The sequence below is a fragment of the Alligator mississippiensis genome, chromosome 2 (assembly GCF_030867095.1).
Source record: "Alligator mississippiensis isolate rAllMis1 chromosome 2, rAllMis1, whole genome shotgun sequence".
NCBI lineage: Eukaryota > Metazoa > Chordata > Crocodylia > Alligatoridae > Alligator > Alligator mississippiensis.
Genome location: NC_081825.1, coordinates 61,982,833 through 62,006,201, shown reverse-complemented (window position 1 = coordinate 62,006,201; position 23,369 = coordinate 61,982,833). Strand labels below are relative to the sequence as shown.

The window sequence follows — 23,369 nt, the reverse complement described above, 5'->3', positions numbered from 1 at the left end:
AGATGGGTGCAGTGGGGTTCTGGGGCCCTGCACCCCTAGCTGTTGACAGACAAAACTCATGACATGGGTACTTGTGCAACTGACTGTGTCTTGTCTTGAGGCAGTTGATTGTCTGTATTATTTCCTCTCCTTAGTCTGGTTTTGTAGGTGTTAATCCATGCTCGTTAACTCGTTACGTAGTAGCTAGATACTGTGTATTGAGCTGAGCCCTGAGTGAATCATGATTAATTGGTAACTGGTAACATAGTAGCTTAATAGCCAGACCTGCAGTAGTCCCCCCATGCCTCAAGACAGACACAGTTGCACAGTGTCACTCATGTCATGAGTTTTGCCTGTCAGCAGCTTGAGGTGCAGTTCCCCCCAAAACCCTGTTCCTATCACCTTGAAACTTGGCAGGCTTTGTGGCCTCACCAGGGGCCACCACCCTGCAGTTTTGACACCACTGTGGCTTAACACATCCATGCGACGTGAGTGTTGCTTTCAAGAATTTGGGGTGCACTGCCCCCCAAACCCCTTCACTGAGCTTGTTGAAACTTGGCATGCTTCGTGCTCTCAGCAGAAGCTACCATCCCTGCAAGTTTCACCCAAATCAGACAAAAAAAAAAATACAGTTATAGATATTTCATTAATTCCCCATTATACCCTATGGCTGGATCTCTGAAGCTTTGGAGCCGCTTTGGCCAGATCGAAGTGGGAACCCGGTCCAGAGCTCTGAATCAGATCCCTGTCATCCGAAGCAGCTGGATCTGAAGCTGGATCAAATAGCTGACTACTCGCACAGGCCTACAATGTAGCATAGCCCCATGACAGGTGGAAGCTCCTCCAACTCCTTGATCAGCTAAATCACATTGATTTCACCATGCATTTGGCTTTCTGCAAGATAGGTTGGAGATACAACACTATTTTGTTCTCCATATAAAGAAGTCCAGAATCATCAAGCAAAACTAAGAAACAGAGAGGTTTGGGTTGCAGAAATTTCTTGGTGTTTTTACCTTAGGAAAGTAGGGGCAGACAGCCCTCACAAGGTCATCTAGTCCAGGTCCCTGCTCAGGGCAGGATAATCTTGGACTAAACCACCCCAGCCAAGTGTCTGTTGAAACTACTCTTAAAAATTTCCTAAGGATGGAGATTCCACAACTTCTCTAAGTAGCCAGTTACAATGCTTGACCACCCGCATTATCAGCAAGTTTTGTCTAATCAACAATCAAAATTTCCTCTGCTGTACCTTGAGGATATTATTCTAGTCCTATCCCCTTCAGCCACAGAGAAAAGTCCATCACCAATGTCTCTTCAATTCCCCTTCAAGTACTTGAAGATGGCTATCAGATTCCCCCCTCAGTCTTCTTTTCAAACTAAATAACCCTAGTTTTTTCAGCCTTTCCTCATAAATCATTCATTCAGGCATCTGCTTATTTTTTGTTGCTCTATGCTGAACACTTTCCAATCTGTCCACATCTTTTTTGAAGTGGGGAGCCCAAACAGGTTAGGCTCCAGATCAAGCTCACCAGTGATGAATAGAGGATGAGAATCATTTCCCTCAATTTGCCAGTGACACTCCTGTTAATTGAAATCAGTATGCTGTTTGCCTATTTTGCAAGAGCACACTGTTGACTCTCATTCTCTTATGGTCTATCATAACCCCCAGGTCCTTCTATGTAGTACTGTAGCCTAGCCTATCTTTCTCCAGCCTGTATTTATGTATGTAATTATTCTATACCAAGTGCAGGACTTGGCACTTGTCCTTACTGAATCCCATGTGGTTGATTGCAGACCATTTTTCCAGTCTATCCAGGTCGTTCTGGATAGCCCTACATTCCAGAGTGCCTGCAACTCCACCCAACTTAGTGTCATCCACAAATGTGCTAATCATGCACTCAACCCCATTGTCCAAATCATTAATGAATATATTAAACAATGTCAGACTCAGACAAACCCCTGGGGAACTCCACTTGATTCCTCCTCCCAACTGGAAATTGAGGCATTGATGAACACTCATTGAGCATGGTGATCCAATCAGTTAAGTATCTAACTTGTAGTACTTTCATCTGTTCTGTAGTTTCTTAGCTTATTAATGAAAATGTCATAGGAGACAGTGTCAAAAAATATATCACATTCACTGCTCTCACCTATCCACAGAGCCTGTTACCATAGAGCTTATCACAAAAGGAAGCTTATCACAGCTGGTCAGCTGTGACTTGCTTTTGCTGAATCCATACTGGTTCTTCCTTGTTCTCCTCCAAGTGCTTCCTTGAGGACCTACTCAATGATCTTTCTGGGTATCAAGGGCAGACAGACTCCGTAGCATCCTGGATCTACATTCTTCCCTTTCTTAAAAATGGGCACTATATTTGTCTTTTTCCAAGTATCTAGTCCCTCACCTGATCTCTATGACTTCTCAAAAATGGCTCTGAAATTATTTCAGCCAATTCCTTCAGTACCCTACAGTGCATCCCATCTCCCCCTACTGACTTGAAAACATCTAACTTCTCAAAGCAGTCCCTACCATGTTCTGCCACTACTCTAGATTGTTTGTCTCCTTCCCTGTCCTTGCTGCCAACTGCATTTGTCATTTGTTAGTTTGCCTCTTTTATGAAAAGTATATTAAATATTTCATCCTTCTCTGCATCCTACATAACTAAATTGCCTTCTGCATTTCATAAGGGACCTATGGTTTCTTTTCTCTTATTTTTGGCACACCTGTAGAATCCCCTTATATTGCCTATTATATCCCTCACCACTTGCACCTCAAATTGTGCCTTGGCCTTCCTAATTTTGTCCCTAAATGCCCATGAGACACTCTTATAATCTTTCCTAGTACTATGACCAAGTTTCTGATTTTTGTAGGATTCCTTTTTGGATTTCAAATCTTTGAAGAAACTTCTGTCTATCCAGGCTGGTCTCCTGTTGAATTTCCCATTCTTTTGTTGCATAGGGATAGGTTGATCCTGTGCCCTTAAGAGTGCTTCTTCAAAGTACAGCTTGCTCTCCTGGACTCCTTTCCCCTCCTCAGACTTGCCTCTCAGGAGATCCCAACAACCAGTTCCCTATTGATTTCCTGAAGCCCAGTGTCTTTATTATGCTTCTCTCCTTCCTTCCTCTACTTAGGATCTTGAACTGTATCATTTCATGGTCACTGTACCCAAGTTACCTTCCACCTTCACATTCTCAAACAAATTCCTCCCTGTTTATGAACAGGAAGTTAAGAAGAGCTTGCCCTCTATTTGTTCTGTCTACCATCTGCATCAAAAAGTTATCCCCAATACACTCCAAAAAAGGGTAAAAAAATCGTTCAGCATTTAGGGCAGGACTGGGGAATGGAGTGCAAAATTCTACTGGCTACTGGAGATTTGTGGGGGAAAGGGGAGAGGGAGGTAGTTTTACCTGCCCAGGCTCCCTTCACTTGAATGGCAGCTACTATTGCTGTAGTTTCTGTCTTAGCAACAGGCAGCAGTGCAGGCTCCTGGGAGCAATGCCTGGTGCCACATTAGTCCCCAGCCTCTACAGCCAAGGCTGCACCTCTCATGGCAAAGTCTCAGAATTGGAGGGCATCATTCCACTCTCCTCCCACTCCAGATAAACTGCTCAACTTTGTGTCTGCTGCAGGAAAGACTTTTGAAGGGGTGAGGTATTAACTGGCATCCTCTCTAAGTCACTGCCTAGGGCTCATGCCTTTGTTACCGCATGCTGGTGAGGCTACAGCACTCTAGGAACTTGCTGAACTGCTTTTGCACTGCTGTGTTTCCCTCTCAGTAGATGTCCCAATAACTAAAGTTCCCCATGAGAACCAGATTCTGCAATAGGGAAGCTTTCACCAGGTACTTAAAGAAGCCCTTGTCTACCTCTTCCTCCTGGTTTGGTGGCTTATAGCAGACTTTCATCATGATATCCCTCCCCACCCCACCCCCACTTGAAAGAAAATGACAATTAGTCCATCTCATTGCTTGCCATGGTTTCACCTACAGCCATACTTCTTGTCAACTTTAATGTAAAATTCACTCAGATTCAGTAAGAGGTTCACCACATTCAGAGAGCCCTTCAACAAATATGGCCATTGTAACAACAAGTGTGGCCATTGTTAAGTTGTAACAAAAAATGAAACAAGGCACCATAGGGCTGTTAATGTGACATCTGTATATCTGGTGGTGATCATCAAAACTGCTGGTTTTTCCAAAGGAGGAATTATAACTTTTCCCTCTCTATCCCACAGCAGGGTTTAGGACTCCCTACCACCTGGTTTACCCTTGTGGTCCACCCCACTTGACAGCTCTTTCCCTGTGCCACTTTACCTTCTGTCTCTCACCTGCTATGAGTTTGATGTTTGTTTTGTTGTTGGGGGAGAGGTAACCTCACAAGTAGCCTTATCTGCCTGGCCAGTCCAGCCCCCACCTGGAGCCTTTGTTTATCCCTCAGTGCTTCCACCCCCAGGGAGTGGTCCTTTAGGCTTCTGAGGGCTTTTTGTGTCTTCAGCTGTAACAGCCTTGGCCCTCTTTTTTCTCTGACCACACCTTCCACCTTGGTCCACTGATTTAAGACCTCAGCTCCCAGGTATCAGCCCTGCCTTAACAGCAGCCCCTCCTGGGGCCCAACTTCACTATGCTTGTTTCTGTTCCTCCCCCTCCTCTCTCTTCCCAGCCTCTGAGCGCCACTCTAATTACACGTCTCATGTATCAGCATCCCTACACTCAGAGCCGACCCAAGCAGGGTGTGGGCCCGAGGCAAATCAGCCAATGCAAGGCCCTGCCCCCACCCCAATCTTATGCATCCCAGATCCGAAAAAGCAGCCTCAGTCATCGGCAGCAGCGGTGTCGGCGGCGGGGGTGGGGGCGGTGTAGCAAGCAGCTGGATGTGGCCACTCTGCCCGGCTCTGCAGGGCCCAGGGTTGTTGCCCTGATTCACACCCCCTCTAGGAATGGCCCTACCCACACTTCAGAATAATGGTGAGATCACTTGAACTAAAGCTTGTTGAACACACCACCACTACCATTTTGATACACAAGACACAAAAGGCTGCTGAAGCATGGTAATTACCACACTCTAGCAGAATTAATTAATCATTGGAGCAGCCTCCACACTTGTGTACAGGCAATGTAAGTGTCCTGTTCCCAGTATTAGACTCTATGAAGAAGACAGCACAGCTTGTATTTGTTAGAGTGCAGGGATGTTTAAGGTACAGCAAGGTTTTACAGCCAAGGCCAAAATTCTTCAAATAATTGATTCTTCCAAGCACATTGATAAAACTTAAAGATGCAATAGCATTGATCTGTGCTATAGGACATGGTAGCCAGAGACATTCACAGGTGAAAATGGCTTGCCTTGGATACTTTTACATTTCAATCTTACACTCAGAATTTCTGTTTTATATTAATATATATTTGTCAGTCACCAGGAAAGAAATCCTTACTTCACATAAAACTAATGAACCTGTTCATGTTGAAAAGATGGGTAAGCTTATGTGATAGTTTCAAATAGGATATTACTTGCATGAATAAAATAAGCCACCAGGAAAGTTTTATAATACATAGTACTATATATTTTTTCATAACATGTTGCTTTAAAGTATGTGTGTTTAATATGCATATAAGATTCTTTTTTTGCACTCGGTCTCAATGAACAGCCTATTCACAATACAAAAAAATTTTCTTTCCCTCTCCAGAAAATGAGTTTGCTGCCTATTATTCAATATCTTTTGATAAAATTAGGGAACAGAGAGCTTTTCATTCTTTCCAAGAAATGCCCTTTCAGAGTCAATAATTGTGTGTTCCATTCCTCAGGAAATGAGAGAAGATCGAGATCGGTCACAATTGGACTCCATGGTGCTGCTATTTATGAAACTGGACCAGCTTGATCAGGATATTGAAAATGCTCTCAGTACAGGCTCTTCACCATCCAGCACCCCAACGTACAAACGGAGGCACATACCTGTGAGCCTATTTATTTATTCTTTTTTTCATTCTAATTAAATGCATTAAGTTATTTTTTTCTCTTTCTGTATCTTTTTACTTTCTTCTGTGTGGCGGAGCAACTTTAGTGCTCCATCACTTTACAGGCTGGAGCAGGTAGCCGGCAGGTAGCTGATTAGGGCAGCCATTTTAGAGCCCATCTCTCTAGGCTAGGATAGCAGTTTGAAACCAACCATCCTGGGAGCAACATCATCCAGCAGAGCTCCTGCTTCAGGGACATCTCAAGGGTAAGGGTAAGGCTATAGGGAAGGAGGAGGCCTCATGGTCCTGAGCGTGACCAAAAACTGCACCCTGCTGGGGTAGGGAGGACCGGTGGAACTGCCTGTGATGGGGCAGTGCCACTTAAATGCCAGGTCTGAGAACCTCCCCAGTAAAAGGCGGTTAGGGGGCCAGACACACTTATTAGAAGCACATGAGCCCCATGGGGTATTGGACCCTGGAGGTGGGCCAGGCACACTCAAAGAGGAGCACCTGAGCCCAAGGGGTGTAAGACCCCAGGCCCTGTGGAGAGGGCAGAGTTGAGGCCAGGCATGCTTAAGAAGAAAAGCACCTGAGCCTGTAGGAGTGGAAGACCCTGGGCCACAGTGTAGGGAGGGGCATATTGGCCCAGCAAGGGGCAAAGTAGGTCCATAGTTGAATAATCACCCAGCCCCGTTCAGATGAGGGCTGCAAGAGAGGCCCAGAAGGGTGCACCAGGGCTGGCCAAGCCATGAAGGGTGAAGCCTGATGGCCCTACAGGGTTGGTCAAGGGAGCAAGGCAGAATGCGTGTGGCCCTGGATAGGGCAGTACGATAGAGGCCCTGTAAGAGAGGGTGAAGTGCAAGAGGCCCCAGTGAGATGGGGGCAGTGTGTGTGTGGTCCATGAGGGCAGTGTGTGAGAGCCTCAACTGTGTGCCCAGTTTGACCCAGCCTTGAGCCAGAAATTTTAACACACTGTGTGACATCTGTGAGGTATGGGACATGCGTAAGGGGAGGTCACAGCATGTACATATCGCCCATTACAGCAGGGCGCTCAATGGGCAGCCTCCCTCCTGATTAACATCCCAATTACTTTACAACAAGGCATGGCAGGAAAGCAGTTTGCTCAGAGACAGGAGGAAGGCTGATATTGATATTGGGCCTGGGAGCTTGCCTCTGTCACAATGAGCCTTTTCATTGCAGATTGCACTATTTTTCCTACAAAATAAAATTGGTGATGTGATTTATGTTTTGTTTTACATTTCTGAGCCTGTAAGTACTGGTACCCAATGCATCTTTTTGGCATTCACCCATGTAGCAGTCTAAAAGTGCTGCAGATGAAAGAGAGGGAGATCAGCAAAATTCAAAAGGTGTCAGACTGTTTCTATTACCTCTTATCACTAAGATAAACCAGACAGGAATCAGTAATATTACAATGTAGGTATATGTACATACCACTTGATTTGCAATTGTTAACATGAAAATAAGCATTAGCTACAGCTTTTGTTACTGCACAATTGTGCTGTCCAGAGCAGGGAGCCAGCCAGGGGCTATTCTTCAGTTAAAAATCCTTCTTCAATTAAACTATTATTCTGACCAGAATATACTGTTTTTATTTGAGTAAGTTCTTATGTTGCAGGGACTACACAATTCAGCTGCTGATTAACAAATCTTTATTTAAAAGATTGACTTACACATATAATATGAAGAATTACTATTACCTTTTTCAGGGGCTGGCTTGTGATATCAGAATATAGCCTTCTTGCTAATCTTATCTATCCCCACTGTGCCTTTTCTAATTATAAAAAAACTGACCGCTTCTTCCTCAAATCTTACAGCAATCATTTACTTTATGCCATGTTTTAAATGAGCCTTTTTCTAATTTATCATTTTGTCCATATATTTGAGTTAAAATGTATGGGCAGTATACTTTTCTATCATATTTGAATGTTAGTTATTTAGTCAGTTGAAGAGTATATAGTTAATGATATCATTCTATTCATGCTTGCATTGTATTAATGATATCCATTCCAAATGCAGCATAGAAAGATTGATATTTGATATCTAATTGACCTAAAATAGAGGTATTGTTAACATGCTGAATTCATTAATATTTCTTTATTAGTAGTACATGCTGCCTAAACACTCACTACTATAAAAAAATATTTTGAACTGTTTCTTGAAACTCACAAAATCCAAGTAAAAGTGAAATTGCAACAAAAACAATGAATATTTCTGAAAAAAAAATGGTATGCTGTTAGCTGCATCCTAAGTCCTTCTTTGATCTCTCTCATTAAGTTTGGATTGCACTCCAGTTTTCATATTGTACAGAAAATAATCTCAAATTCAGCTATGCTGAAAGATGAAATCCACCCCTTGGCAGAGGTCTGTATGAACTTTGGAGAAGGCCTTCTAAATCTCATTTATCTATGCATAAGTTGGATTTTATTAATACATAAACTTTTTGAAGACACCCTTTCTGAAGGGATGAATTTCACATTACTCCTAATCTCTGTACCAGTGAACAAACTGGCATAAAATCTCATTGACAGTGCAGTTGGAATTAATTCCATAACACTCATTGAAATGAGGGGGTGTAGAAAATATACAAAATGTCCCCTACAGTGATTATGATAAATTTAGCCTGATTTACAGATTCCTCTAAATGTGGCCAACTCATGCAGTTTCAAGAAGGTTTTGCAATAGGGATTGTAGCAAATGATTTTTGAGCTAGGGAAGACAAAGGCATAAATCCAAGTCAAGTTAGTTTTTGATTGCTTCTGACTGAAAAAACAGTGTGATGATTTCTGCAGACTGCAGAATTTTTTCTTGCGTGTCTCCAGTCTAACAATTTTCAGGTAAAACTACTTTGTATTAAAGAAGTTATAGTACAGTTCTTTTATGGCGCCATAATATTACCTGATTGAGACCCCTGACTAAGGATGGAGAGTCAGTTCTTTACAGTAACTTGCATACGTTATCCCCTTGGGGTAAAAAAAGATGGGTGGAAATTAAAGTGTTGTTTTCAATACTCTGAAAATAGGAAATACTTAATTTGGTTCAAATAAAAGGACATTTGTTGCCTTGACAATAGAAAGCTAGGTAACATAATATAAAACTGAAAAGGTGACATAACCTGGCTTATTTCTGAGAACTGAAGGAAAATAGATGTTTGATGTGAAGAAAAAAGGAACCAGGCAATCCCTGAACAAAGAATTAGAAAAGATCTGTGGAAGAAGAGGTCCTAAATATAGCTTACAATAAAAATGGGAAATTTTGAAATAGATTTTAGACTACTGCACTTAAGGTTTATAGTTCCTCTCTACTTAGCATTCTTTTAAAACAGCTTTAAGTCTAAAATTTCTGGTCAGATATCACATTTGTAATTCCAATTGGCTTTTTTGTGAACTATATATATAAAATTATTGCAGAACAGAATCTAAGCCTTGATGTTTCATCTTTCAGAGCTCTCACCAGGGTTCTTAGCGTAGTGGGATTAATATATATGACATCACAGTGATAGATCTGTAATTTCTGTAGTCTTGCTTTGTATTCTGTTATTTGATAATGATTCACTCTGTCAGCTGAGGGAGCCAACATATGGCTGTATGTGATACATTTGATTGCCATAAAAACAGTAAACCTTCCATGAGTGGAAGTGCATTCAGTCTTTCATGGCCTTGTAAAATATTCTAGAGCAGTGATTCTCAACCAGGGTGCCACAGCATGCCTGGAGTCTTTCAGGGGTGCCTCAGGATGCCACACAATGTTAGCACTGTTAAGTGTGCAAACATATTTCACAAGATAAACCAAATTATTTCAAGTAAGAATCCTTAGAGTTAAAAATCTGACCTGACCTGTAGTGGTATTTCGGAGTTCTTAGCAACAGAAAAATGCCATAGTCAAAAAATGAGTGAAAACTCAGACCTGGGGTTTTCCAAGAGGTACCTCGAGTCTACTGAGGGGTGGCTTGAACCTAAAAAGATCAAAAACCACTGATCTGGGGGTTTAGCAACTATTCTCGCTTGAAAATAATCATGCAATGATGGATAAAGAACCAAGAATGCATGTTAGCATAATGAACATAATGTTCACATTTTATAGCATATGAACATATAAGCCACATGGAGCCAGTTTCTTAAAAATTAGTCTAGTTGTTTTGGGTTGTAGTTATTAATTTGTGGGTTACCTTTAGCATATTTATATTTTTTTCCTGCAAATCTGGTACTTAAATACCTATCATTCATTATGCACATACAGTGCATAGTAGATTCTTTTTCAAGAAAATAACATTTTAAAATTCATATTTAAAGTATAATTATTTTCACTCTAGATAATAGAGTTTCCAATTGCATTGGCAGTCAATGGATGAGGCAGGCATATATGATTGCAGTATTAAAACTAAACCTACCCTGCACTCTTTGCAAATCCTAACTGGCTTGTGTGTATCCATGCATGCAATCTGTGCTGCTGTGTGCACTTAGCTGAAGAAAAAACTAAGGTGCCGATGTGAAAATCTGGGAGCCTGTATTAGTTAAGTGTCACATTCTTCTTCTTAACTTACTTCAGCTGTAGATAAACATGCTGTTGACATTCAGAGAATGCCTGTATCATCAAAGCACCATGCCAGGGCCTCACTCATCACACTCACACAGATGTAATGGAGCCATCATAGTGTATCACTGACTATGCCCCAATGCACTCACTCTCTTGGGAGTAGCTATATGCACACATCCAGGCTAAGTACAGTCAAAAAGCTGGAGGCTAAATCTGTTCAACCTTTGCAGGTTAGTCTACACTACATGAACTGAACCAAGAAGCAAGTGAACAGACATTCACTTTTGATTCTGGAAATTCAGCCACATGCTGCAGTTACTCAGGCCAGAAGCTGGGGAGCACTAGAGCACAGCTCCAAGCCTGCCACAACTGCCAAAGGGAAGGGAGGGAAGATGGGAGAGAAGCCTTCCAAGGTGGGGAGAGGTGTGGCCAGGCACTGTCCTGAGGCTAGCATGCTGAGGTGGGGGGGCTTTAAACCCTCTCCCTGGCCCACATGGGACCCCAGCCTGGGTTTGCCATGGAGGCAGGGGTGTCCCGGCCAGGCTTATCCCTGCTCCTGGTCCAGGCCACCAAGCTGAGGCAGGGGAAGGGGAGTTTAAACCCTCTCCCTGGCCCTCACAGGACCCCAGCCAGGGTGTGCTTGGGAGGCAGGGGTAGCCCCTTCCAGGCTTCTACTCCCTTGTTCCTTGCTCAGGGAGGAGGAGGCAATCCCTTATAGGCTTTTGTCCCCCCCCCCCCCCCTGCTCCCTGCTTGAGAGGGGAGTCTCTGCCAGGCTTTGCCCCCCACCCCGCTCAAGCAGGGTGCCTGGCCAGGCCCCAGCCCAGAGCTGGCACTGAGGCGGTGGGGGAAGTTTATGTGCGTATTAGGATGCTGGGGACTGTGAGTTAACTTGAGCCGGAAGGGTTCTGGGACAGAAGTTCCATAAACAGGTTTAACCTAAATTGATTCGGTCTGATACTATATCCAACCAGGTTTATCTTAAATCAGCTTCAGCCATTTTGAAAGCAGTTTAAGTGCACTGAACGTCTGTTGTTTTACAGATTTAAACCAGTTTCTGATAACTTAAACCAGTTTATGTGCAACTTCTGTCCCTAGCCCCAGTGCTATTTAATGAAGGCTACATTACATCCATTTTGGGGGGTAGCGTGGGAATGAGTCCCTTCAGTGCAGTACTCCTTGCTTTTGTTCCTTTGAAAGCACAGATGTGACCTTAGGTAAAGTTGTACTAAGGTAAAACCCCTTTTTGTCTTTAGGTGTCTGAAAACTTGTTTCTGCACTTAAATATACTCACTCTCACATTACATATATTGTCCAGTTGGGTCTTCTGTATGTGCGTTTACATGTACAGTAACTAAGGACTTATCTACACTGCCTTCATGCCAAGCCTCGGAACATTGCCCAGAAGTAGAAGTGTGTTTCATCTACTCCCATTTTGGACACACTGAGCTATAGAATTGAGGGAGTATAGACACTTCAGGACCTGCTGAGCACATTCTCAGAACCCTTCACAGGTTCTTGGTGTCAGGTCTTCAGAGCTATTCTGAAGTGGCTACATTGCCTAATTTGGAGGAAAAGATGTATGGGATATGCTTCTTGGCGATATAGAGGTAGTGCAAATTCCCCTATGTCTACAAAAAAAAATCAGAGACGGTGCTTCCCTTCATTGCAAAATGGAGTGTCCAAGTCCTCAGGGCATTTATGCACATACATTTGTCTGCCCTGATGCACTGCAGATCTGGCGCATCGGAGCAAATTTAATTAATCAAATCTGCTCCGCACACGAGCTGACACACCTGGCGCTGCATCGCATGCATTTTTATAAATGACAAAATGCATATCAGCACTGAAAAAATGGCGGTGGTGTGCTTTTGAACTAAAACACCTTTGATGTATTTTAGTTCAAATGTGCGCCGCCACCATTTTCTCAGTGCAGATGTGCATTTCGACATTTATACAAATGTATGTACTGCAGCGCCAGGCACTTTTAAAAGTGCTTGGTGCTGTGGCACAAGTATGTGTACAAATGCCCTTAGGGAGACAGCCTAACCTGAACACTCAAAATAAAAAATGCCTAGTAGTTTATAGTATATTGATTAAATGTTTTTTCTCTATCGCTGATTTTCTAGGATCTTTACTGTTTAAAGCTAAGTGTAGACATTTGGGGAGGTTAAATTGGGTTCAAAATGGTTCCCTGATTTAAACTTAGCTTATCCCCATGCTGACCTTACAGTTACAGGCCCAGTCTCAGTGACTGGCAATCAGTCTAAACCTTTAAATGTACAGAAGTTCCATGCACACAAACCGGTCTAAAAATTGCAGAACCCAGCTTAAGATAAACCTGGATCTATGTAGTATCAAACTTATTCAGTTTAGGTAAAACCAGTGCATGGGACTTCTGTACACTTTCCCTGCACAGCCCTGGGTCTGGGAAAACCCAACCACTGGCCCCAGCCCCAGGGCTGGTCTTTTCACCTCACCCTTCTCCCATACTGGGCTTTTTTGTCCCCTACCTGGACCCTTGCTCCCCCCCAGACCAGCCATCCCTCACAACCCGCATCCCACAAGCCACTCTGGGTGCAGCTGCTTTTATCAGCATCCACCACTGTCAGAGCTAAGCAAGTAAGTCCCAGTGGGGGGAGTATCTGCCCCCCCCCACCCATGGGTTTTACCTGCCCCCCACCTGAAGGTTGCATCTGCCCCCCTCACCCCTCATGGGTCACGCCTGCCCTCTCACCCCACCGGCAGGTCGTGCCTGCCCAACTCCTCATGGGTTGTACCTCTTCCCATCCCCCGTGGCCCCCCAATGCCACTACTATCTCCCCATCCTGACTTATCTGATATCGGGCAGCCACTTTGAATTGATTTAAAACCTCCTCCTAACACCCCCAAATGTCTATACTTAGCCCAAGAGTACTGTGATTCAGTGAAAATGATCTAAAAATAATTTTAATTTCCAAAGCAATTATAATTCCTTCATTTAGTCTCCTGTGATTGGGTGTGCATGTACATACACACTCATATATTTTAAAGGATATATATAATTTCCTCAATAAAACACACTGTTTTGCTATTTTTAATGGTCTCAAAACATGTATATAATCCTTGGCTTTAAAAATACAGTCACTTTAACCGAAGGGGACATTTGGCAAATACATCTCATATTAATTTTAAAACAACAAGAAGCTGCACCCTTGAATTGCATAAACTGCTGAATGATGATGTCACCTCAGCTGCGTAACTGTTTACAGATGTTCACTAAGCATGCAAATGCTTCTAGAGGCAGAAAGTGGGAGCAAAACCCAAAACACACAGGAAATACTAAACATCAGAGAAAAATGCTGCACATCTGCATCTCTGGGCTGATTCTATTTTTTTTTTCTTACATTGCACCTTCCCGTTTAGGGGAACTATAGCTTTGATCTTAGTGGTGATTTATAATTTTAAAAGAGCAGCTAATGCAAACCACCTTCATTGAAAAGAAAAAAAGGCAGGAGAGTGAATATGTAACTAAAAAGAACAAGGCAGTTTGCTGTTATGAACAAAACTTAAAAGTATATTTTTGGATGTGCCTAAATAAACACTTTTAAAAGAACTACAGACATTTAAATAACACAACAACATATATTAAATAGTTTCATGTTCACCTCTGTTAAAAGACTCCTACCATTTTTTACAGGATTTGGAATCTGGTTCTGAAAGTGGAGTAGATGTTGCTTCAATAAGTCACTCTCAAACAAACTTATCTCCTAATACTCATGCTGCTGACCTAGCATCACCCTGTCTAATGGCTGGCTCTGGAGCTAAACCAAAGGCTGGGGTAAGTTTGCAACAAAAAATTTTACCCTAAATCCTAATAATGAAACAGAAGTGATAGAAAGGTATTGTGATGGGCTACATGCTGCACTGTCCATAACATAGCATGCACTTCCCTAAGGATTGTGTTGATAAGTTTGTTACTATCAAAGTTTTCTTTCATATCTATTGTAAAAATCATTCTGCAGTTCAAAATTCATATTAAGGCACAGATTACTTATGCAAATGAGAGGTTTGGTATTAAACCCCGGACTGATGATTGTAAAAACTTGTGTTTTCTTGTAAAAAGACAAAATATAACAACAAGGTTTGGCTTTGATGTATAGGATCCACAGCAGCTGTAATATCCAAATGTCCTATATTGAGCCCCCCAAACTTCAGCGAAACTAAGTATTTCTATCTCAGGAGGCTAAACTGTTGCATGCCACAGGCAGTCCAAAATCCATGCCAATCTGACCTGGGGGAATATTTCTTCCGAATCCCAAATCTTGCAATTGATTTGAACCTAGGTATGCAAGAAGGACGGGTATTTAAGAATGAGGGTTCCCTTTACTATCTCAGGGCATCATCAAGCTGAAATCCCAACTTCAGCATTGGCCAATTTCCAATAGCAATATATAGATGTGTGATTCAAATTGGGATGACATAAGTGTACACAATAACTAGGTATGTTCAGCTGAGGCAATGAGTAAAGGTAACATGATGAGGACACATTGCATCACCTTGTGGCAATAGGATCTTGATGTCAGAAAGGAGAAATGCATAAGGAGAAAAAAAATCTCTGAAATAATTTCTTCTGTGGCTGGATCCAGACATGCAGGCATGTGTGGTTTGTGGCACCGTAAACTTCTTTGTGGTGCCACAAACCGCATGTGTTGCATGTTAAACCGTGTGCGGCAGTGCTAATTAGCAGCACCGGAACCAAATTTGCTACCAGGATTTTCTGGTAGCAGATAAAATGCCTGAAAAAAAAAGTGGCACAAAGCATGCCAAAATGCCATGTGCCAGGACAAATATGGAGGCAGGGGAGCCCCCATACTGAGGCACCCTGTACCCCAGCCAGCTGCTCCCCAGATGGCTTGGGCACAGTGTGCTTTGACACAGGGGAGTAGGCAGCCCTGGGCTGGCTGCTACCCCATCTCAAGGCACACTGTGCCCAGCCATCCAGGGAGCAGCTGGCTGGGGTGCATGGTGCCTCAGTACAAGGGCTCCTGCTCCCCTATCTCAAGATACATTGCACCCTCAGCTGGGGGGTTGCTGGCTGGGGCACAGGGTGCCCCAGCATGGGGGCTTCACAGCACACAGAGATGGGGGAGCAGACAGCCTTGGGCTGCTGCTCCCCCATCTCCACATGCCGCTCCCTGGCCCCAGCCAGCCCCCGCCTGCAGCGCATGGAGCAGCAAGACAATGTTTTCTTCTGCTTTTCCCACTTTAGATTCCTCACATAATCCAGCAGAGAAGTCTTGGCTTCTCTAAATCCTGTTAGGGCTGACATAAAACCAGAGACTCTGGAAGAACTAACCAAACCCATGATAACCACAGCCACCTCCTCCACATTTACCAATAACTGGGTCAGCAGAGAACCTGGGATAAAATCTGACAACAAAAAGTGACTATGGTACAAAGTAACAAAATTATTTAGGTAAAAAAATAAATGAAATAAGCACACTGTCATATATGGTAATAGCAAGTTAACTAATGGCCCTTCATTATTGCAATAACACAGGTTCCAATAAACATTTACATTTAGGATTGTGCACTTGTATAAAAATAAATTTCCTTGTAATTTATCAACGGAACCAGTGAATAGCTAGAGAAAAATAGAAGGGTCTGCACTTTGTCAGTAATTGCAGTAAGCACAGCATGAATTCTCAAATAAGTACAGAGTTAGGAAGTGAATGTCTCATTGCACAGAGAAGTCGACAGAGCGAAGATACTTAAAGGTAATAAACAGGACATTTTTGTTGTTTTCATTTAGGTTTCAGTACTAATAATTTGGGATCTTTGGACAGCCAGCTTCAGCCCACTGTTGCACTGTTGGATAGATTTCATTGGAACTTGATTAATGACAATTCACCATTTTATAGCATTTGTTCTTTGATTCGGCTTTGTGTTCATAGTAGATATACCTGAATAGGGGGTTTTGTGGTGCATTGTTGTGTAATAGCTCTACTTCCTGTGCTGTGGAGTACTACTAAATAATTCATTATGCATCGTATATTGCATATTTATACTATCCTGCTATGTGCCATGTAATACACTTACAGAGCTGCGGCAGTTGCTCCATAATAAAGGCTCAGCTTATAACTCTGTTTTATTAAACTGATTTCAAAACCTTTCCTGAATCTCCAAATACTAAACACTTCTTCCTGAAATAGGAATGCCATATCTTATCAAAGTAGGGATTTTCTTGTGGAAAGTTTTGTAAAATGGATCACATAGCCGAATCAGATATTATAGCGATAGTTTATGGAAAATATTCAGTGCAGGGTCGGCCCACAATTTTTTGGGGCCCCCTGCAAGATATAGTTTTGGGGCCCCCTGACACAAAGAAGGCAGGGGGTGGTGAGCAGCCGGACGTGAAGCTGGTAGCAGGGATGGGGTGGTGAGTGACTGGATGCAGGGGGTCCCTTGGCTGTAAGACCCCTGCAGCCATAGGTTTTGCAGGATAGATTTCATAGACATTAGGGCTGGAAGGGACCTCGGAAGATCATCAAGTCCATCCCCCCACCCAAAGGGCAGGAAGTCAGCTGGGGTCATAGGATCCCCACAAGATAAGCATCCAATTTACTCCTGAAGGTGTTCAATGTAGGTGCTTGAACCACCTCCAATGGCAGGCTGTTCCAGACCTTGGGGGCTTGGACAGTAAAGAAATTCTTCCTTATGTCCAGCCTGAAATGGTCTTGCAGTAGTTTGTAACCATTCAACCTCGTCATCCCTTGGGGCGCTCTGGTAAACAAACGTTCCCCCAGATACTGATGGTCACCCTTGATAAACTTATAGGTGGCCATCAGATCACCCCTAAGCCTGTGCTTTTCCAGGCTAAAGAGCCCCATGGCTCTCAGCCTATTGTCGTAAGGTCTGTTTTCCTGACCTCTGATCATGCGCGTGGCTCTGGATGCAGTGCTCCAGCTGCGGCCTCACCAAGGCCGAGTACAAGGGGAGAATGATATCCCAGGATTTGCTTGAGAAGCATCTATGGATGCAAGCCAGCATTTTGGTCGCTTTGCTAGCCGCAGCATCACATTGCAGGCTCATGTTCATCTTGTGGTCAGTGAGGACCCCCAAGTCTCTTTCTTCCGTAGTGCTAGCCAGTGTAGCACTGCTGAGCCTATAAGGATGCTGCAGGTTTAAGGATAGGATGGGCTGGCCCTGATCTACATGAGACACTTAACAGCACAGTAGCAGTGGTCTCTCTAGTAAACTGGTGCCCCAGCAAATGCATGTGTAGATGTATCCAGTGGGTACAGCATTTTGCAATTTACTTTTACTACTGCCTTATGGCAGGACACAAAGTTAAAGCTCATTTTGAGACATTTGCCCCTCATCTCACGGCCAAGCCTCCGCTGATGTTAATGAGTTTTTTCTTTGAATCTGTTGGGAAATGAAATCCCTTGCCTCATATCTGTGTACAGCCCAAAACCAGCTGTTATTCTGAATTATATAAATGCTTTAAAAAGACTCTTCACCACTAGATGCTGTTAATAGCTTGCTTAGCTGGATGCCCCTGACTTATCCTGCACAGAAAAAATGTAGACCCAAGTGTATATGCTCCAAAGGAACTGTTTGGCACTGGTAGCTAGCAAAATCAGCTGTATGAAACTACCCAAAATAGTTATTAGGGATGTCTGTGTGCAGATGGTCTCCCCTCAGTGAATTCGCCTTCGAATTCACTGGTGATATCCCTCCCATCCAACTGTTCTATCTATGTAGGGGAATGATGTCATAGTTTGTTTTTCTATAGCATCTGGCTTAGAATAGTTTTATTTTGTATTTCATTTCCTGCCATGAAACAGTGCCATGGAACTATTTTTAATGGGGACTATTTCAAAGATTTAATTTCCTTTTTGGTATGTTTCTATTGTAGTGCCCTAATGATTCCAGGTGTTTATTTTTAGCAGGAACCGCTTCTTTTGGGTATTAGTTGTTAACAACATGTAAATAAAAGTTAAGCTACAATTAGTTATTTTAAGAAATGGCTAAAAATATGACCCCCACACACATTTTATAATGGTTTATAAAATTGAAGTATACCTAAAATATTTAATTCTATGGTAATCTTGCTTTGTCTCTAAAACAAAGGGTACCAATAGATATAACCACAGTATGTGTTGGAACTAGGGGTTTAGTAGCAGATATGCCATGTCAGATTTTATGATCATTTTAATAATAAAGACATTCTACTCTTTGATCCATTGACAATACTCTTACATTAACAAAAGCAGTCTGTACAACAAAACAGTGCAGCTAAGGAGAGGAGAAAAGGCCCAGCGATAAGGGCCTTCAAAAACCCCATTCAAATCTGATCTCCCAAACAGTTTGAGTGTTAGCATAAGAACATTGTCCCTCCATGATGAGCTGGCAAGTGCTATGATGTCCTGGATCAGGGCCTCAGCACTTTATATATGAGTATGGACTTTGGACAAAGTTCCATTACCAGTGGAGTGACATTTGAACTAAGTCAATGGTATGAGAATTACTAAGGATTTAAGAAAAGTCTAGGTAGAATGTAATTCACTTAAGCATAGATTACTGGGTAATATCCTATTGTCTAAACCGTGTATTTTCTAAATCATATGTGGCTTAAATGATACCTTGGGCTGTATACTATATTTACTCAAATCCAAAATGAGGTTCCCCACACCCTCTATTCAACATGGCAGGAGGGTCCTCATCTTGGATTTGAGTGCAAGGCATAGGATAGGGCAGGTGGCTGCTGCAGCTCTGACTCTGGCTCCATGCCCATATTGGAGCCAGAGTCAGAGCTACAGCAGCTGCTTTCTCCCTCCCCATCTGCCCCCTACTGCCAGCTTCTTTTTCTACATTAGAGCTTGGCATAAGGGTCAGAGCAAATAAGAGCCAAAAAAGTTCAATCCAAATTCTGCACTTAAACGTCTTCCCTATAACTCCCATCTATTTTCTTTGCAAGTTAAAAAAAAAAAAGCCTTGATTACTTTGTATTGCTTTTCTTGGCAGACCTAGCCCTCTTCCTTGAAAAAATCCCCAGCATAGCCTTAATCTCTTTGCAAAGGTAATATAAGTCTATTATTGCAAGAGTAGCTGACGCTTCGAAGCAGATTCTTTCAGGGACATAGTAACCATTCATTTAAAATGGAATCTTGTTTTTCCCTAAAAGAATATAGCCCCCAACCTTGCCTATAACTAGGAAATGACCTGTTGGAGCTACACGTGGCCAGAAATGTAATGTGGCACAAATCTTATTACAGAGTCAGATTGTAGGTTGGGTTATTCAGTTAAAGCTGTTCATTAATATGCATTAACACTCATAAATCAGGTCATGAAAGCTCCAAAACTTCCCTGATGAGATGCTGTGCATAAATAAAATTTGCTTCTTACATAAAAATCAGCAACAAATAAATGCAGATAAGAACTGTCTTCACTAACAAGCCTCTTAAGTCACTTCAATAGAGTTGAAGTTGTCACGATGAGTCTAAGAATGTCCTGCCATTCCTTAACTAAGGAATTATTTGTACTGGATGAACAGGTTTCATTTCTCAGTTAGAGTTAAATTGTGAGGCATGGTTTAGAACTCAGTGTAGGATTTGGGTCAGGTTTATAGGTTGTTGGGTTTTTTTGAAGTCGCATCACTATTTTGATTTTAAAAGAACTGTAGCTGCTCAAAAGCCACAGTTATAAGTCTGATAATGGGTATAGTGTAAAGGCCAATTTCAAAATAGATTTTCTATTTTATGCTGATAGACTGGATGCTTTCCTGAAGATGTTGTTCATCTTTTATTGGGTGTTAATTAAGGCAAAACTCTCATTGACTAAACAAGGTGAATGGTGAGCAGAAAGCAGCATATTATCCTATTTGTTTATGTATTTGAAAGTACATGCATCCCCTTAAAATCTGGAAGAGTTTTGCTTGAGTAAGAAATTAGAAGACTTCAGAATCTGACCCTTGAAAATTAGTCTGATTCCACCACAATGTTTTTTTTCCTCCATAAGATTATTTTAAAAAGAAAGACAAACATAGATTAATGAGTCAATTTTAAGTTGTCTGCATTGCCATATTAGTTCCATTGGTTTTTCATTTAAGCCCGTAAATGTTCTTTATCAGCATGCTGATAACCTGTTTACTATGAAGCAATAGCTGTCAGTCTTGTACTGCCTGAGTGAGATCAGCTTGTTACTTATACCTAATTCTCCTGAAAAAACATTTCCTTTGACCCTACCTTGGACCCCAGAAGGAATTTGGGTGCTGATATTTTGAGTGTAACTTCCTGTAGTGATTCCCCAGGACTTCTAAATGCAAGTTTATAAAAAACCTGAAGGAAAAAGTATGTTCCTTAATGGCTCTGTTTCCTTATTTCTGTGGAATCTACTGCTTCAAAAGTATATACTTTAAAACAAAATATGAAGCAATATGCATACTCAAATGCATGTTACCTGACCCATTTTAATGCGAGAGGACAGTAAACTGCTGTAAAGATTAGGACTGAAGAAACAACCCAATTTTGAAATTAGTAGGAGTGCTGCACTGCTCAGGCATAGTAAATGTGTCAAAGGCTTTTCTCCACTGGGAAATGGAAGTGTCTGCATCTAACAGAAAGAGACAATGCAAGCAGGAAATCCTACCTCAATAAAATATTTTCTATTATGTATAGGCAAAAGGTAGCCTATAGGCATATAGATTTTTTTTTTAAATGGCTGCTTCTAATTAATATCCTAAAACAACATTTAGGGATGTAAGTAAATTGCCTTGTTGCCAAAATGCTACCAAGATGTTGAGCGCACACTGATTCAGGTTACTCTCCACTGAAAAATGTTCTAGTGAAAAAAAAAAAGAAACAAATTGTTAAAATATTTGATGGTATTTGCTGCTATAAATATCTAAGGATGTTTGTACATATCTTTTATTCTATTCTTATTCTATTTCTGTTTCACATTTTCTTAATGATTTCTTATACACATCTTACTGATGAGCAGAAAAAAAGAAAAAATGTAAACTGCTTTCCAATGGGATATTAATTTGGTATTACAAAAAGATTATTTGCAAATGGAAATACATTTTTAATAGTAACGTTTGAATTTTATTTGCACTACTTCCAAGTCTAATAAGATGTCAAGTCCATTTGTTCACTGAATGCTGCCATCTACTGCTTAATTCCTGAAGACTAAAGGCACCAGAGAAAGAGAGTACCAAAAGCAAACAATTCAATACACTATTTCTGACATTTAAACTGAGCAGATCATTTTAAAGTCAGATGTGCAGTACAGTACTGTGATTCAAACCTTATTGAATGCACATATCAATATTCCCATTCATTATCAGGTTGCTAAGGGCTGGAATTTTTCCATTGAAAAATTTTCTAGTGAAAACCAGAATTAAATTGTTAAAATATTTGTGAAGTACATTCTCTAAATCTAATCCATACTAAAAAAGGTTTTACTCACATCTTGTCCTTTGTTATTACTTCTTTTCACTTTTTTTTACTTTCCCAAAATGTATATGCAGACTGTTTCTAAATGGTACAAACAGTAACATACAATAAAGGCAAAATGTGCAATCTTGGGTTAGGCTCTTAAATTAAGCTTTTAATTAGGGATGAATATGGACTTAAGTTCATCACCCCTGTCTATAGAAGGCAGCTGTAGCTTCCTCTGCTCTTTTGGTAGATTGTCATTTATGGACAAACCTGGAAGGGGAAAGATGGCTGAATGCTGCAAGATCTCAGCTGTAGATTTGTTTTCACACAATCAAAAAATGGGCAATTTGCATTTTTCCATTTTATTCCAAAACTCCAATATTTGGAAATGAGAAGCTATGTACATGGCTATATTCATCCCTAGTTAAGAGCTTAATTTAAGAGCTCTTACATTTTTTTTTTAATAACAAAATTACACCAGTTGTTTGCATTTAGTTTATGATACATTATAATCCCAGGTCTCTTTCTGCAGTACTGCAACCTAACCAGTCATTCCCTGGTCCATATTTGTGCCTATGATTTTTCTGGTCCAAATGCAGTTGTCCCTATTCATTTTATTTGCATTTGTTCCTAATTAATTTTTTTGTATTGTTTTTTGGATCATTTCTCTAGTTTATTCATGTTATTCTGGATCTTAATTGTACCTTCCTGAGTGTCTGTATGGTTCATCTGAAAATGCACTCAATCCCATCCTCCAAATCATTAATGAAAATATTAAACAGCAGTAGATCCAGGACAGACTCCAGGAGAACCCCACTTGATACCTCCTCCCAATTAGACAGTAAGCCATTAGTGACTGCTCTCCGAGCACATGGATCCAATCATTTGTACAGCATAAGAAAGGTCAGTTTTTAGGCTTAAATATGCTATTTAAGAACTGTAATGTCATCTACTGGGTTGTGTCTTTGTCCTGTCAAGTTAGATAAAGAATTAAAAAAACAAACTTCAGGTTAGAATCACTTATGTGCATGCAGTGAGCTTGTAATTGCAGCCTCCTGTACCTAGAGGAGCAGCTGAACCGAAAAGAATTACAACTGTGAGGGTTCAAGTTGAAGAGAGGAACAATAAATCCTGGTCTGGGTTCCATGGAGAGGATTGCTGAAGCACCCTGCCTAAGGATAGGAGTTATATATAAACTGGATCAAGTGATCAGAAACTGGTTTAAACCTGTAACAGAAGAAAAGTTCAGTGCACATGAACCAGTTTCAAAATGGCTGAAGCTGGTTTAAGATAAACCTGGTTGAATGTAGTATCAGACTTAACCATGAATACCATATGCCCCCAGAGGCTGGGGGGGCACAGCAACCACACACAGGCGGCAGCAGTGCTGTCAGTGGCATGGCGGGGTTGAGTAGGGCGCTACTGCAGGCAGCAGCAGTGCTGTTGGCGGCCAGGTCAGGCTGAGCGGGG

At 41.7% G+C, this 23,369-nt stretch overlaps 1 protein-coding gene across 3 annotated transcripts in view; it reads left to right on the top strand.

Annotated features, from left to right (window-relative positions):
* The window catches only part of DLC1 (DLC1 Rho GTPase activating protein), a 426,468-nt gene that overhangs the window by 123,202 nt on the left and 279,897 nt on the right, over nucleotides 1-23,369 (top strand). For all 3 annotated transcript variants that reach the window (XM_019481280.2, XM_019481279.2, XM_059721774.1), the window contains 2 exons: nucleotides 5,772-5,921; nucleotides 14,153-14,293. In XM_019481280.2, the coding sequence (XP_019336825.1) occupies nucleotides 5,772-5,921; nucleotides 14,153-14,293 (291 nt within the window). The remainder of the gene's footprint in view (nucleotides 1-5,771; nucleotides 5,922-14,152; nucleotides 14,294-23,369) is intronic.